Source organism: Phaseolus vulgaris, chromosome 3 (assembly GCF_051622355.1).
Source record: "Phaseolus vulgaris cultivar YP4 chromosome 3, ASM5162235v1, whole genome shotgun sequence".
NCBI lineage: Eukaryota > Viridiplantae > Streptophyta > Magnoliopsida > Fabales > Fabaceae > Phaseolus > Phaseolus vulgaris.
In genome coordinates this window covers 9,753,040-9,768,563 of record NC_143500.1, presented here as the reverse complement: position 1 = coordinate 9,768,563, position 15,524 = coordinate 9,753,040, and the positions used below count along the sequence as shown (strand labels likewise).

At 32.9% G+C, this 15,524-nt stretch overlaps 2 protein-coding genes across 2 annotated transcripts; one reads left to right on the top strand and one right to left on the bottom strand.

Annotated features, from left to right (window-relative positions):
* Nucleotides 1-532: 532 nt before the first annotated feature.
* Nucleotides 533-1,063, bottom strand: LOC150028668 (uncharacterized). The gene has a single exon (XM_090300043.1). The coding sequence runs from the start codon at nt 1,061-1,063 to the stop codon at nt 533-535; it is 531 nt and encodes a 176-aa protein (XP_090156169.1).
* Nucleotides 1,064-8,461: 7,398 nt separating this feature from the next.
* Nucleotides 8,462-11,573, top strand: LOC150028667 (paired amphipathic helix protein Sin3-like 3). Its single transcript, XM_090300042.1, has 8 exons — nt 8,462-8,538; nt 8,978-9,130; nt 9,255-9,544; nt 9,814-9,892; nt 10,173-10,322; nt 10,589-10,686; nt 11,126-11,262; nt 11,511-11,573. Exons 1-8 carry the CDS (start codon nt 8,462-8,464, stop codon nt 11,571-11,573), a joined length of 1,047 nt encoding a protein of 348 aa, XP_090156168.1.
* The last annotated feature ends 3,951 nt before the right edge of the window (nt 11,574-15,524 follow it).

Sequence of the window (15,524 nt, the reverse complement as noted above, 5' to 3'; positions counted from 1 at the left end):
CATCGGCCTCGTCCTCCTGGCGGTAGTCTACGCCCTTTGAGTCTTCGTCCGTGAAGGTGATGGGTGGCATCCTCGGCCGGAATGCCACTGCGTTGACCTGGTGTACCGCCCAGAGGTGTTTCTTCCGAGCGTTGTTTGTGCTTCCTCCCCCGGCGAAGCCGCCGGCTATAGTGTTGATAACTTCTCGGTTACCTCTTCTATCGGCCTCCCTGGGGGGATCGTCTCTTTGAGGGGGGTCGGCCCTCGCAAGTTGTCGCTCGCGTCTGTTATCTCGGTCATTTCGTCCGCCTGGGTGGATCCGCCCGGCCGGGATGGTCTCGGCCATTCCTGACGAAACGACGGAGATGCCCAGCCTGGATAAGTTCCTCGATCTTATCCTTAAGGGCCTGACACTCGTCGGTTGAGTGTCTGGTGTTTTGGTGGTACCGACATTGCTTCCTCTGGTCGGCGTTATTTGGGCTGGCCACCTTCCTTGGGGGAGGGATTAGCTCAGCGTTGAGGGCTTCGTCCAAAATCCTCCCCCGCTTGGTCGTCAGGGGTGTATAACTTGAGAACCAGATCGGTCGTTCCTTTGACCCGGCCGCCCCTGACGATTCTTCTCTTCCTTGTTTTTCTCTCCACCGGCCTCGGCACGGGCCTGGTTACGGAATTCTCTTAGCTCTTCCAGCTGCATGTACTTAGCAGCTCTCTTTCTCAGCTCGTCCAGGCTGTCGGCCGGCTGCATGCACAGGTTGTCGGCAAAGGGCCCCGGACGCAGGGCCGTCAGCATGTGGTGCATGGCGACGTCCGGACTCAGATTCTGGATGCTCATCACCACTTTACTGAACCTATCCACGAAGGTTCTCAGCGACTCTCCCTTCTCCTGGCGAATGCCTACCAGAGCGATGAAGGTTAGATGGTGCGGTCGGCTGGTCGCGAACTGCGTTTCAAACTTTGCGACGAGCGTGGCAAAGCTGTCGATGGAGTTGGGTGAGAGCTTGGTGAACCAACTAAGGGCTGCACCCTTCAAGGATGTGGGGAACACTCGGCACAAGACGACGTCGTCCGAGGTGTAGAGACTCATGGGTTGTGTAGGCGTCCATATGCTCGTCCGGGTCGGTCGACCCGTCGTATCGGTCTCGGTTGAAACACTTCCACTTCTCAGGAAGTGGGACTTCGATGATGTTGTTTGTAAAGGGATGTCGGCGGTTCGGGTCGGTCGTCGGGGTCGTCCGGGTGGACCTGATTAGGCACGACTCGTCGCCCATCTCAGTCTCGCGGGGAGGGGGTCGGCCTCTCGTCCCCTCGGCCACATCCGGGTTGGAGGGAGAGGTGTAGGACTTGCCGACCACGTTCGTCGGTATGACAGAGGGTCCTCCCTCCCCCAGCTTCTTTCTCATATCTTCGTTCTCCCTGCGGAGAACTTGCAGCTCTTGCTCATTTTTCTGAGCGGCCTCCTCGGCCTTTCTTCGCATCTCGGCCATCTCCCTCTGGAGAGACAGCAGCAGCATTGTTTGGTCGGCTTCAGTCATTCTTTCCATGCTTCTTGTTGAAACCATCTACTTTTTTCCTTCAGCTAGTTTCCCTCGGCCCCACGGTGGGCGCCAATTGTTCCTGCTAGGGAGATGGGACCTAGAGAACTGTTGAAGTCTTCTTCTCCTTCCTTCGGTCGGTCAGGTGACTGGGTAGTGAACTGAGGTTCTCTTCGTCCTCCTGCTTCTCCTTCGGCCCTCGGCCTCGGCTGAACACCGGATGGTGGGGGTACCTGCGAAGGCACTCCGACGCTCAAGTCAGTAAAGCGGGTGGTCAGCTCTCAGAGTGATAAATGACATACCTTACTCCTTGGGATGCGTACTATTTATATTATTCTAGTGGGCCTACCTTGTTGGGCCCATTTATCGAGGTGGACACCTCTTAGGTTTGCATTACCTAATTCTTAATGATAGATTAACTTCACTGATCTTGGTTTGAGCGTTAACTGTAATAGGGGTCTTTCATTGGCCAAATCATCATGGCATGGGTCGGCCATCGGCCATGTTCCAGTGGTCTCGGTCGTCTCGGCCAAGTCTTCTAAGGTCTCGGCCTCTCGGTCGTCTCGGCCTCTCGGCCAAATCTTCTAACGTCTCGGCCCCTCGGGCAAGTCTTCTAAGGTCTCGGCCCCTCGGCCGTCTCGGCCAAGTCTTCCAAGGTCTAAGCCTCTCGGCCAAGCCTTCTAAGGTCTCGGCCCCTCGGCCTCTCGGCCAAGTCTTCTAAGGTCTCAGCCTCTCGGCCAAGTCTTCTCAGGTCTCGGCCTCTCAGCCATACCGGTACAATATATATATATATATATATATATATAAACATGAATCTATACATTGATATCCATAAAAAATATCTAATTACGTCTTTTAGAAGATTAAACATTTATTATTAACATGTTTTAGTACTTAGGTATAAATATCTCGACTACATGGATCAAAATATATTTAAAATAAATTGATACCTAAAACTCATAATAGGTATTCTCACCACTTGATGTTGTAGTTCATGTGACTTAGATCATAGATGATATCAGAGATCTCAATTAAAACACAATTCTTTACTTAATACATGTGAAAAATAGTAACAAACATGAGTGTTGAATTATCTTTTAAAACTTTTGACAGTTTCTTGCAAATATCGTCTAAATGAGCACAGTCGGACAATAATTTTTCTTAGTTAAACTAACTGACAAATATTTTCAAAAAGTGAGTTTGAAAATCTTTCCTTCTTTGAGCTAATGGAACAGATATACCATGCAATATATCGAGATAGGAAAAGAAATTACTCAGGATGTTTTTGTACTAGTTTGTCTGATAGCGCATACTATTACAGTTCTCAGACAATTGTTTGAGCTCCATTAGCAGACTACCACTGGAAATTATAAGAGTATTCTTACAACTCATAGTCACTCTTAACTAGCCCGTAAAAGTACTATTTGGCAATAAGCCATTATTCGCTAGCACGAGTATTCTTTCAACAACAAAGTCACTCATGGCTTCAAATGAGCATTCTGTAAACAAGTCACTTTTGGCTTAAGACAAAGAAATTGTCTAGGGTGTGATTCCAAAGATCACAAGGCTTTCTTACTAGAGAGGGATTGCATCTTTCTTAGTTTAAAGGATAAGAACTTTGACTAGTTCACTAGAAATGAACACAACATTGTTCTTACAAAGCTATTTAGGACACAAAAAGATGCTGGCAACGTTTTAGAATTTTGACAAATCAAACTCTTCTACTTTTCTTCTTGAAGGATGGGTTTATATAAGGGTGACAAAGAATACTTTTTATTCTTTTTTTGACCGTTAAGAAGCTTCAAACTCACTTAATCATCTTTCTTGCGAACAAGCTTTGATATAGAAAAGGCATTAAATATTATCCATGCATGCATTAAATTCTTTTCCTTTCTTTGGGCAACATCCTGATAGTTGGAAGTACTTATCTCTCATTGGATAGAGTGCTTTTGCTTGAATTTGTGTAAAATATAGTCACGTGAAGTATCAATATAAACTATTTTTATACAAGCATCAATATCAATCAAATGACACAATACTGTCATGCTGATGAAGACCTGAGAGATAGAGCATCCCCTGACCAAGCCCAACCCTCCACAAGGATGACCCAGAGCATGACACTGGATCAAGGACTAGGTCAGGACCCACCACTAGTCAGTGCTTCAGAGTCCATCATTCCATAGAGGATTACCAGGAGCAGAGCCCAAGCCATGGGAGCTGAGCACCAGCTAGTCTCTTTGTTTTCAATTTGAGTATAGTAGGGTCAATATAGCATAATAGGGGGTGTATTTATCATTTTAGTTTGTGTCTAGTCCATTAGGGTTAGAAGGTGGCCCTAGCTTCTAGAAGCTAGGACTATGGGGCATCATTGACCTAGGTCAAACCCCTAGCCCCTCCCCCCTCTTATGTCTTTTCTACCCCTCTCCCCATCTTACCCACCAAGGCACTTATTCCTACAAATAGGGTGTCTTGTCTCATGTATTTTCATCTAGATACTAAAATTTGAAGTAAAGAAACTCCGCATGAGTGAATTTGTGAGTCTGAGTACTCTGAGTTATTTGGTTCTTATCTTGGGTGGGTAATATCGCAAGTGGCAACTCTAGGTCTTATCTTGGGTGGGTAATATCTCAAGTGGTGGCTCTTGCATCACTCATCTTGGAGTCCGCACCATTGCATCATTTGTCACCTTAATTATTGTCTTTTCTCTTTTCCTTTTTGAAGTGAACTTTCACACTTACTTAACCACTTGGTTAAGATCGTGTCCAGTGAGAATCTTTTTAGGGTTCTCACCATAATTGCTAAATCAAAAATCTTAAACAAAGAGCAACTAATAAAATGTGCATTCCTAAAATCAACTCACATTATGTGGTATTCAAAGCATGGTTATTTTGTGCTTATTCGCTCTGAGTTGAATTCGGCGCTTTAATATCTAGGACATTTAAATTCTTGCTTTTACCTTCAAGCAATTTCATTTCAGCCTTTAAATTCCTATCATCTACAATTCCGCAATTTTTTATTCATTAAGCACTTTAAATTCCGCTTTTGAATTTTATTTTGTGTCAATTATTTTTCCTTACATCTTTTGCTTGAGTCTTATGTTCTTAGTGTTCTAGGAGTCTTAATTCCTTTCTACTTATTTTGATTTTAATTGTGAAAAGTAAAAGCAAATTAGAAGTTGTTTGAGTAGTGGTTGATTTAATTCCAAACATAAAAAGCAAGTGTTCGTATCATTTGAATCCAAAAACCCAACATTTTTTTTCGAAAAAGTGAAAAGTGGAATGAAAAAAAAAAATGCTTGCAAAAAGAATATGGAGCTTTTGAATCCATGAAAACAAAGACAAAAGAGTTTTGAGAAACATTCACATTTCAACTTTCACTTTGCAATTTACTAAATGGATCCTAAGTATATGGCAAGTTGTGTTCATACTTGTGGAATTTAATCCTTCTTGCTTTCATAATTTCTAAAAATCATTCAAGCTTTCATAATTAAATTTAAGTAAGTTTCTTTGAGTATTTTTTTTAAGTGCTTTTCTTGTTTGTCTTCTCAAAGTTTTGTCATTATCTTATTTCCAATTTGGTTTAGCCTTCTTTCTTTTAAGCTTTTCTTGCTTGTATTTCAAATTTTCTTAAGTTTTGTTGTGGGAATCTTTGCTGAGCAAGTGTAAGAGCTTTTTCATCTTTCACTTGAGGTGTTGCTACCAAGTGTAGACCTTTGATTTTAGAGTGCGATCTTTCTTGAGTGCATTACAATTCTTCCCTCTTTTACTAAATAGTCGAGTGATACATGTGAGGAGTGGACAAAGTTGTTATTTTTTCACTAATTGATTGTTTCCTTTTTTGTGTAATTATGACTCATTTGTCTTCAAGAAAATCTTCAAAACCACAATCTCCTCCAAAGACTTTTCTTGGGAGAACTTGCAGAAACTAAAAGGACTTTGGTCCAAAAGGAAGAGGAGATTGTTAGAGCCATTTTACTTCAAAAATCTATTTTTATAAATTATCTTTTTTCTTTGAATAACAATATACTTTCCCCTTTCATCAATATTTTATTTATATTATCTATTGTTTATAACTCAATTATTTGAATCATATTAAACCATTTAATTTTTTTTACTATAATTCTTTCTTTTATTTTTTATTAATAATTTTTTATTTCTTTATATTTTTTAATTTAATTTTCTTAAAATATATGTATTTTTTATTCAAATATGCTATTTCTCTACATTAATATGTTTTATACACTTATTCTTTGAAAATAAAAATAATTTTTCAATTTTTTTTGTAATTCATTTTTTTCCTAAGTTGTTCATAAAATTTCTTTAATTACCCTTTTTTTAATTTATATTTCCTTCATATATATGCATTTTCTAAATAGTTATTCATTCAAACTTTTACTTCCTTGAATTGTTATATTCCATGCAATTTTTTTAAAGTCTATTTTTTACAAATTTTTCCAAAATAATTATTTTTTATATAAAAAAAAAGTTCAAATACAAAATCACCCAATAGTGTGCTATCTATAAATAATTTTCACAGATTGTTATTTGAAAAAAAAAACATGTGAGCTAGCTGGGTTAACAGTTTTAAACAAAATATAAGATATAGGGAAACATGTGTCAAATTAGTCTTTAGAGTTGATTATAACATATAGGGAAATAATTTTTATTGATAAAAAGGTATATGTTGAGTCTCAATAAATAAATTATTGACTGTTGACTCCTTTGAAAATATATTGTGTTTGACATTATTAAACAAATGGAATAAATTTTTTGAAGTTACAATAAAAAAGTAATAGGTAAATCTTAATTTTAAAAATAATATTCTGCATTTAAAAATTATTATTAAATTTAGAAAATAAATTATAAATTATAAATTTTAAAATACAAAACTAAAGGATATTTTTAAATTTACAATGACTACGGAAGTCCAAGAAAAAACTATGAAAGTGCAGACAAAAATTTCTAGGCTTCTTTTTCCTGCACTTTTATGTTTTTCTTCATTTTTCTTCATGCACCCTCAAAATTTTAAAAATCCTGAAATTGGACTTGACTTTCTATTTGGAAAAGGACACTGTGGTGGAGTATGCTACGGATTCATCAATCGAGAAGTTAATCATGTTGTTTTTTTTTTTGATGAGGAGATGTTCTGGAAGCAAATTGTGAATAAATTGTTGATTGTTGGATTGTTGAATCCAGAAGCTTAATTTCTATTACGCATTGATGGATTTGGAAGATTTATGGATTCCCCAATTCGGAAGATTTACAGATTCTCCAGGTCCAGAATATTTATGGATTCCCTAATCTAGAAGATTTATGGATTTCCAAATCCAGAATGTGAAAAAACCAATGTGAATTCTTGATTCCATAAAAATATCGAATTGCAATGTCTGAAATAGTAGATATAAATTGCGGAAACATAATCCGAAACACTACCAACCACTACCAAAAGAAACACCTTCTTGTGCTAAGAGATGAAGCAGCGCAACCACTGCTCAGAGAGAAATGAAATCCGTGTGTGCAGTCTGTATGCAAAGGAAGAAGAAAAAGTAGTGTGAGTCTTATGTGCATTTTGGGGTTTTTAAAAAATAATAGGGTTATTTTTGTCTTTGCATAATATTTTAGGGTGCAAAAAGAAAACGCAGGGATGTAGGAAGAACCTGCCAAATTCCTTTTAAGAATATAGTCCTTACCCAAAATGAAAGCACTTGATTAGAAAAAAAAAATTAACAATTTGAACCGCCAATAAGAGTCTATTTTTTTTAAAAAATTGAAACACATCACACTACATTCTCATGATTCCGCAAAAAAACAGAAAATAAATAAATAAAAAGAAACCAATCTAAAATGGATAAATGTTAAGCCTGTATTTAGATTTTAAAATAGTTGTTTTAAGAATTATGTTAATAATAACTTTGAATTAATTTTTAGATTACAATTCATAAAAGTTAAATTTATTTAAAAATGAATTTTATATATAAAAACACGGAATTGTAAACATCAATCCCATGTAGTTTATATTGAAATATTTTATTTTATATAATAATCATGATTGGTTTTATCATGATTTTTTATGTTGAGTATTTTCTTAAATAATTTTTATGAGACATCTTAATGTTTGTATATCAATATATCTTTCAAACAATTACCGTCATCACATAACAAAATATATAATTTTAAACACTTGCAATATGTCTTGTCATGTACACCAATTAGTTATATCATAACTTCTAAATCTACTTACATATTTTTAAGATTAAATAGATTAAACTTTAAATCATTTGAATTAAAATGATTGTGATTAGATCAGGTTTTATTTACTTTTATCTTATATCTTAAAATAATATTTAGTAAATGATAAAAAATAAAGTAAAAAAAATACAACAAGTTGATATAGTAATTAAAGATTTCGTATTTTATACATTTAAACACTAATAATTCTTTAAATGTATATTATTAAAAATAATTTTTCACAGCTTAATAGTTAGTTATATTATATACATATGAAAAGATTATCATAAATTTATAAATTTAAAGATATTCAGAATTTTTATCTAACAATTATATTGAATTGTTTTTCGAAAATTCAATCTAAATAAAATATTGTGATTTTGGTTTTCAGTTAATTTAAATTTGAGATATTTGATTTTGGATTTTTTTATAAGTTAAGATTATATTAAATTAGAAAGAGCATAGTTGTTATTAACTTTAAACATAATATAACTTCGGATTAAAAGCTTCAAAATCATAAATTCAAAACCAGTGAAGCCTTATGAGTGATCTCACATCCATTCTGTAAAACTGTTGAGTGAGTTTGAAGTTTGAAGTCTCTCTTTATTGCAACAAATTATAATTACATTAATTTACAGTGAAGTAATACAAATTTGGTTTCTTGAATTTCTTGTTAGAATATGTTTGATTTATTTATCTTATTTTTCATTGCTATTGTTAAGAATGAAGAGGTTATGGAAAGACGGTAGTTCTATTTCACAACCGAAAAAGCTCGTGGTGTTATCTCCTCTAACAAAACAGTAAGTTCATGTTTCCCTTTTTTTCTCTTTAATTTTCTTTAGTTGATCTCGTCCAATAGTTTATACTTAATTGTTAAACAATTTTTTTGAAGATCACATCTCGACTACAAATAAAATTAATTTATAATAATAAATATAAACATGTTACGATATCTATTAAGAATTGGTGTAGTGTTTTGATTATCAAGCTTCTTGTGCATGTTTGGTTTTCTAAAAAATTAGTCAATTTCTCAATTAGTGTTGTTGTCATCATTAAAAAATATATCAAGTTTATAAAAAATAGAAATGAGATTGTATTTATAAAGTTAGAGTGCATTTATGATTCAATCTTGTCATAGTTGCTCTTCTACACTTATGTTATATTTAATGGATTAATAATGTGCTAAATACACTATATCTTTCTGTATTGATCTTGATTTATTGATGTTATGTAATGAAGCAAGGGGCAACCAGAAATCAAAAGTGGAGGTGAGCATAGACTAACCGTAAATGATGGTCTGACATATGTCAATTTAGTAAAAGAGGTGTTTCGAGATAAGAAAGAAAAGTATCATGGCTTTCTGGAAGCTATGAAGGACTTCAAGGCTAAAAGGTTTGAATATGTTGTTCCACTTTCTCCTACCTCCAATATTTTTTTTTCTTTGTCTATTATATTTTCTTAGAGAAAAAATCTAGATTTTATTATCTGATTATTTGTCTCTATTGTTCATTTATAGAATTGATACAATTGGTGTCATAGCTAAAGTAAAGGAGTTGTTTAAAGGGCACAAAGATCTAATTTTGCGATTTAACATTTTCTTACCAAATGAATATGAAATTAAACTGCCATTGGAGGATGAGCAACCTCCCCTTGAGAAGCCCAATGAATTCGCACAAAAAGAAGTTGAAAAGTGTTTGACAAGTGCTGATAACAATCACAGGAGATGTGGTGCAAAAGAAAAGAAGCCTATAGAAGATTCTTCTGTTTTTGAAAGTCCTTTGAAAAGTGATTATATCAACACTTCTGGTTTTGAATTAAGAAATGTTGTTTTATCTTAAACAAACTCAATGAACATAAATATAAACATTTCAGCATTGGAAACATGTACTTTTCCAATCTCATAGAAATGTTCACTCTCTAAAACTGTTAACTGAAAGTTTGAAATCTCTCTTTATTGCAACAAATTATAGTTACATTCTTTAGAGTGAAGTAATGCACTTTTACTTTCTTGAATCTCTTTCTAGGATTGGTCTCTTTTTGTTATTATTTATCATATTTTTCATTACTATTGTTAGGAAAGAAGAAATCAAGGGATGATGCTAACACCAGTTCACAACTCAAACAACCCGTTATGCTTACCTCTGAAAAAAAACAGTAAGTTCACATCTTCCTTTTTTTTGTCTTCAATCTCTTGTTTAGGGGACTGTTTTGATTCCTTCCAAAAGTTGTATTTTTTACGAAAGAATAAGTGTATTGCATTGCCAAGGTTGTTCTGCAAGTTTGGAGTGTGAAGCAATAGTCAATATCTCAAAGCATTTTTATTGTCATGGTTACAAAAAAGATTTTTAAAATAGGAAAAATTTGAGTTAATTGCTTTGGAGTATTCTATATTCAATGGTTTTAATGTTGTTTTTTTGTGTGTTGTGTAATGAAGCATTAGTCAAACACAAATTAGTAGTGGTGATGATCAGAGACTAATCATAAATGTGTTGGCATATATCAAGACAATAAAGGAAGTGTTTTCAGATAAGACAGAAAAGTATCATGACTTTTTGGAAGTTATGTGGGATTTCAAGGCTCAAAGGTTTGAACAAGTTTTACTACATTAATCAACTCCAAGATTTTTATTTTTCTTTGTCTGTTATAATTTATTTAGAGAGAGGATCTGTTATATGATTATTTGTTTCTCTGTTTTTATCATAAAATTGATACAGCAGGTGTCGTAGCAAGAGTGAAGAAATTGTTTAGAGGGCAAAAAGATCTAATTTTGGGATTGAACACTTTCTTGCCAACTGAATAAGAAATTACACTGCCATTGGAGGATGAACTACCTCACAAAAAAAATTCTAGTTGTAGGGTTCAAGACTCTGGTGCCAATCATGATACTGATGAAAATGTTGGCATACAACCTAGTTCATCTGTTGTTGAGGATATAAGCTCTATGAAAAGTGAGTATATTAACACTTCTTATTTTAAATTTAGAAATGTTTTTATATTCTAAAATAGATTTTATGAACAAAAATATAAAAATGTCCGCAGTGCAAACATGTACTTGGATATTATAAAAAAAAGAAAAAAATCATTAACACTTGGAAATTAATCTCTAATGAAAAATATTGTTGTTTATTTTTATCTCATTGATAATGGAGGTATAAAAAATGTGATATTTCTATTTATTGGACTATATAAAATGGAGAAATGCATTGTATTGTGTATTTAATATCTTGGTTAGGTTGTTTACATGTTAAAATGTTAGAATTGTGAGAAGAAGAATCATTTGCATAATGTTTGTTATTTTTCTATATTGTTTTATTTGTTCATTGATAATTTTAGCTCCTTATTTTCCTTTTATGATTCACTTTATTTTTTAAAATTTGGTCATCACAGGTATGTTTAGCGGCGTATTTGGTTACCTTGAAGAAGCAACGGAGAGATTACGAAATCCAGATGATTTTAAGGAATTTTTGAAATACATACGTATCTACAGCAAGGAGCTAATTACCCAAGAAGAATTGAAATTATTGGTATGATTTATATTTAAATTTAAATTATTGAAATTATGTTTTCTCTTTTTTTAATCCACTTCGGTTGAATATATATAATTTAGCTGGAATTGAACATGAGCTTTAATAAAAAAATTTCATGGCAGGAAAAGAGAAACAAAACATGTACTGGACTTTTTTTTTCCAACAATGTTTGAAGTATCATTACACTCATAAAACCAATCTAATACTTTAAATGATTTCTAAAATGTAATTGGTTATTCTGGTAGGTGGGAAATCTATTTGGACAATATGCAGATCTTATGGAGGGATTTAATGAATTCTTGTCTTAACGTGGAAAGAATGGTAGTGTTCAACATCAAAATAAATTTTCACTTTTACTAAGTCTAGATTTTCACTTTTTTATAGCATGAACTCAAAGAAACATTTTTAGCTTCGTATTTGTCCAACAAAAGATCTTAATGTTTTATATTCACCAGACATCTAATGGCAAGAAATGGCAAGAAGAAGATCTACCAAAACCATAAAACTAGAGGAAATGGATCGAGATCGTGACAGTGATGACAAGATGAAAGAAAAATAATGTTTTAGTTTATGAAAAGCCTTTATATTCTTAATATAAAAGACACCCTCTTATATTTGTTATTTGTGTAGAAGAGAGAGGGTGCATGAACAAATGTGTGCAATTCTGGTAGTATACAATTTTGAATCATTAATATAAAGTATTATTTTTATGTAATCATCTTCTTCTATTTGTGGTTTTTTCCTATAACATTGATGGTATGACATTGACTTATATATTATATAACATTGATGGTATGCTTGTTTATAGGTTTTTGTTTAAAATTTTCATGTACTTATCAAACTCCTTTATGTTAAGTGGTTTACTGAATCGATATGCTAAATTCTTTTTTCCATCTACATTTTCATTTTTATGTATTGTCATCGTGTTCAATGATCTCTCATGATTAAATGATATCTTTGCAAAATATGTTTAGATTTCAGGTATGATTTTGGTTCTTTTGTGTGATTGAGCAATACCTCCATTATTATAATAATACAATGGAATTAATTTTAATGAATGAAATGCACCTAGTTCATAAATGAACTTTTTCATTCAAAGTGCTTTCTCAATTGTCTTACTAGCATCTATATATTTTGCTTCAATTGAAGTATTTCTCATTGATGTATCTCTTTCTTCTTGTGTTTCATTACAATCCTTCAAAAGAAGATTTTTCCAATTCTTATTAGTAAATATCCTCTTTTTAGAGTTTTTCATGTCATGCCTATTTTAAAGATGGTATCAAAATATAATCTCTTCATTATTGATATTTATAAATCTTTATTCTTAAGACACAAATTGACTCTCTTAAATCTTTCATGCAGGACTATTTTGAAACTCAAATATTTTTGTATTTCAGTTTTGGTATCATTCCTAATGAGTAATATGTCATCCATGTAATACGTTTACAAAATATATACTCTATCTTTAACTTTTTATAAATACAAGTTCTTCCTCACATCTAACCAAATCAAAATTTTCAATCATTTTATTAAAGAAGTCTAAAACTATCAAATGATTTCTCTAAACAACATCTATAACCGTCAAATAATACATTTCTAGATATATCGTAGAAATGGTTCAATATCCTAGGATCTACAAGGCTCAAACTCCTAGATCAAGTGACAGATTGGTGATCATCATCGCCTCTCAAGTTCAAGCTTGTGATAGGTAAATAACAATTAGAGTTCCACAAATTGTCAAAAATGATCTTGTAGATTAAATTGTTTGTGAAGAATATGTCAATGTTGGACAATGTGTTAACCAACCATTTGAACAACAAGTTCCTTAGAAAAGTAATGAGACAACCTTATGAAAATCTATTGGAATAAAACACCCAACAATTCGTAATGATTATATAGTGTATCTACAAGAATCGAACTATAACATTGGAGGTAAAAATGATCTTTAAACATTTTTGCAAGTCATAAATTTTACATAATTAAATTTGTGTTATAATTGTTCGTACAAGGGCTAAGAAACAATAATCCTTCTTTTAAGCCGCTGACTTTTTGGTCTTCGTGATCCTCTAGATCTCCTTTCGGGTTGGACTCTCAGTTTGGACTCTCGGGATGGACTCTCTATCTAATCTTTCGGTTGACCTTTCGGCCTGGACAATACAACAACAAGATGGTCTTTTGGCCACACTTTAATCTTAATAGGGATGCATGGGAAAGAAGGTACATGCATATTTTATTTTTAGTTTTTCATCATTATTTTTTTATTTTCAATTATTATTAATGTTAAAAAAAAATTACACTTGGAGGGACTAAAAGTCAAAATCCTTCAATGACAAAAAAGTTTTAACCACTACATCAAACAAATTTTCTTATCATATTATAATTATTATTATACTTATTATTAATATTAATATTAATAATATTAATAATAATATTATTAATTTTATAATGTTAATAGTATGCATACCTAATCACTCTAGTCCGTAGATAAATATCCACCAACTTTAGTTTGTGGGTAATACTCATCAACAATCGTAGTTTGTAGGTAATATTACCAACTTTAGTGTGTAGGTATTACCTATTTACTGGAATCTGTAGGTAATATCCACCAACTTGAGTTTATAGGTAATACCTACCCACTCTAATTCGTGAGTAAATTTGAAAGTATTCTTGCATATTTTTCTTTAATTTTTTCATTATTCTTTTATCTTTTCTTATTATTTATGATTATTATTTACTATTATTATTTATGTTTATTATTTATGAATATTAATTATGATGATTATTTATAATAATATTATTAGTATTATGCATATAACTATTATGATTAATATTATTCATATTATTAAGATTATTTATATTCTTAATATTATTAAGACTATTAATATTTATAATATAATAATATAAATAAAAATACTAATATTATTAATAATGTTAATAAAAATATTTATATTAATAGTAATATTGAATTTACTTACGGATATGAATTTGTATGTAAAAATGGTGGATAATGTTAAATTTACCTACATATAGATATCCGTGAGTCATAATCCATAGGTAATGCTAAATTTACCAATGGATTTAGATCCATATATAATATTCGTAGATAATGCTGAATTTACCTACGAATTTAGATTCGTGGATAATAATTTGTCAGTAAATTTATTTTTTTAGTGAAAGAATTTCAAAAAAAAAAGTTATATTATTATTAATGACTTTATTAGAAGCTTTGCTTGACAATTTGACGTATCTCTTTTTGTAGATGAAAAAAATATTTGGAGGAAGAATAACACATAAGGCAAACTTAAGAATTTCAAAAGAAGAACTCAAAGAAGCAAAAAGGATGAGATTCAACCCTACATTTGCTTAGCCATTTAGATTTGTTGAGTGAATTTGAGGTTATAGCTAGTGTATGGACAAACCAAAAATAAACTTTCATTTTCTTAGGCATAAAGAAATGTACCTAAACTTAAAACATATAAAGTAAGGACATCACAAATGATAAAGATGTTCACAAACCAAACGCCGAAGATAAATCAAGGAGCCTATGCCAATTTTCCATCAACTACCACTTTGGATGGATTTATCTGAGATAAATCGATGGAAGGATAGATGACGGCAATCTGCTCCAAAGTCACCTTGAATCCTACCCCATAAAATCTAGTCATGTCATTCTTCAACATCTCAATGACTTGCTTCAGATTGATGATTGTCTTGGTCATATCGGATTCTCGCCGACTGAATTTTTCTTTTTCGGCAACAAGTTCATGTGTCTTTTCTTATACACTTTTTTCCATCTGATGAACTCAGGCATGAAGGTCAAATTTCTCCTGAACCCAGCGAACCATCTCGAAACGAAGGCGATGGACTCCGACGGCTTCGGCTTGAAGCCAACCTACTTCCTTTTGAAGGTCATTTGTTGTGATCAGTGGGCTCATCCTCGCATTCAACCACCTTGATGAGGTTCTCATTAGACTTACTAATAAAATCATATTCTCAGAAAGTTCTAACCTTTTCCCAAGACGTATAGGAAGAATTTTCTTTGATTAAATTTTTTGTGGCTCAAGGTTAAACAAAAGCCCATTTCAGAAAATGCAAAAGCGAACAAGTAACCAATGAACACAGTAAAATGCAAAAACAAACATATAACCAATGGACACAGTAAAACCACTCTCAGAAATATGTTTAAACGAAGAAAGGAAGGTGAAGCGGTGCTGAAGACACAAAGGAGTATGGAAGAGCTCCAATAGCGAAAGAATAGA

Bases quoted from the DNA above. Each gene is read 5' to 3' on its own strand.
- LOC150028667 (XM_090300042.1), top strand. From the start codon at position 8,462: ATGAAGAGGTTATGGAAAGACGGTAGTTCTATTTCACAACCGAAAAAG. The intron at 9,131-9,254 runs GTTTGAATATGT...GTTCATTTATAG, and splicing joins AAGGACTTCAAGGCTAAAAG to AATTGATACAATTGGTGTCA. The intron at 9,893-10,172 runs GTAAGTTCACAT...TGTGTAATGAAG, and splicing joins CTTACCTCTGAAAAAAAACA to CATTAGTCAAACACAAATTA.
- LOC150028668 (XM_090300043.1), bottom strand. From the start codon at position 1,063: ATGAGTCTCTACACCTCGGACGACGTCGTCTTGTGCCGAGTGTTCCCC.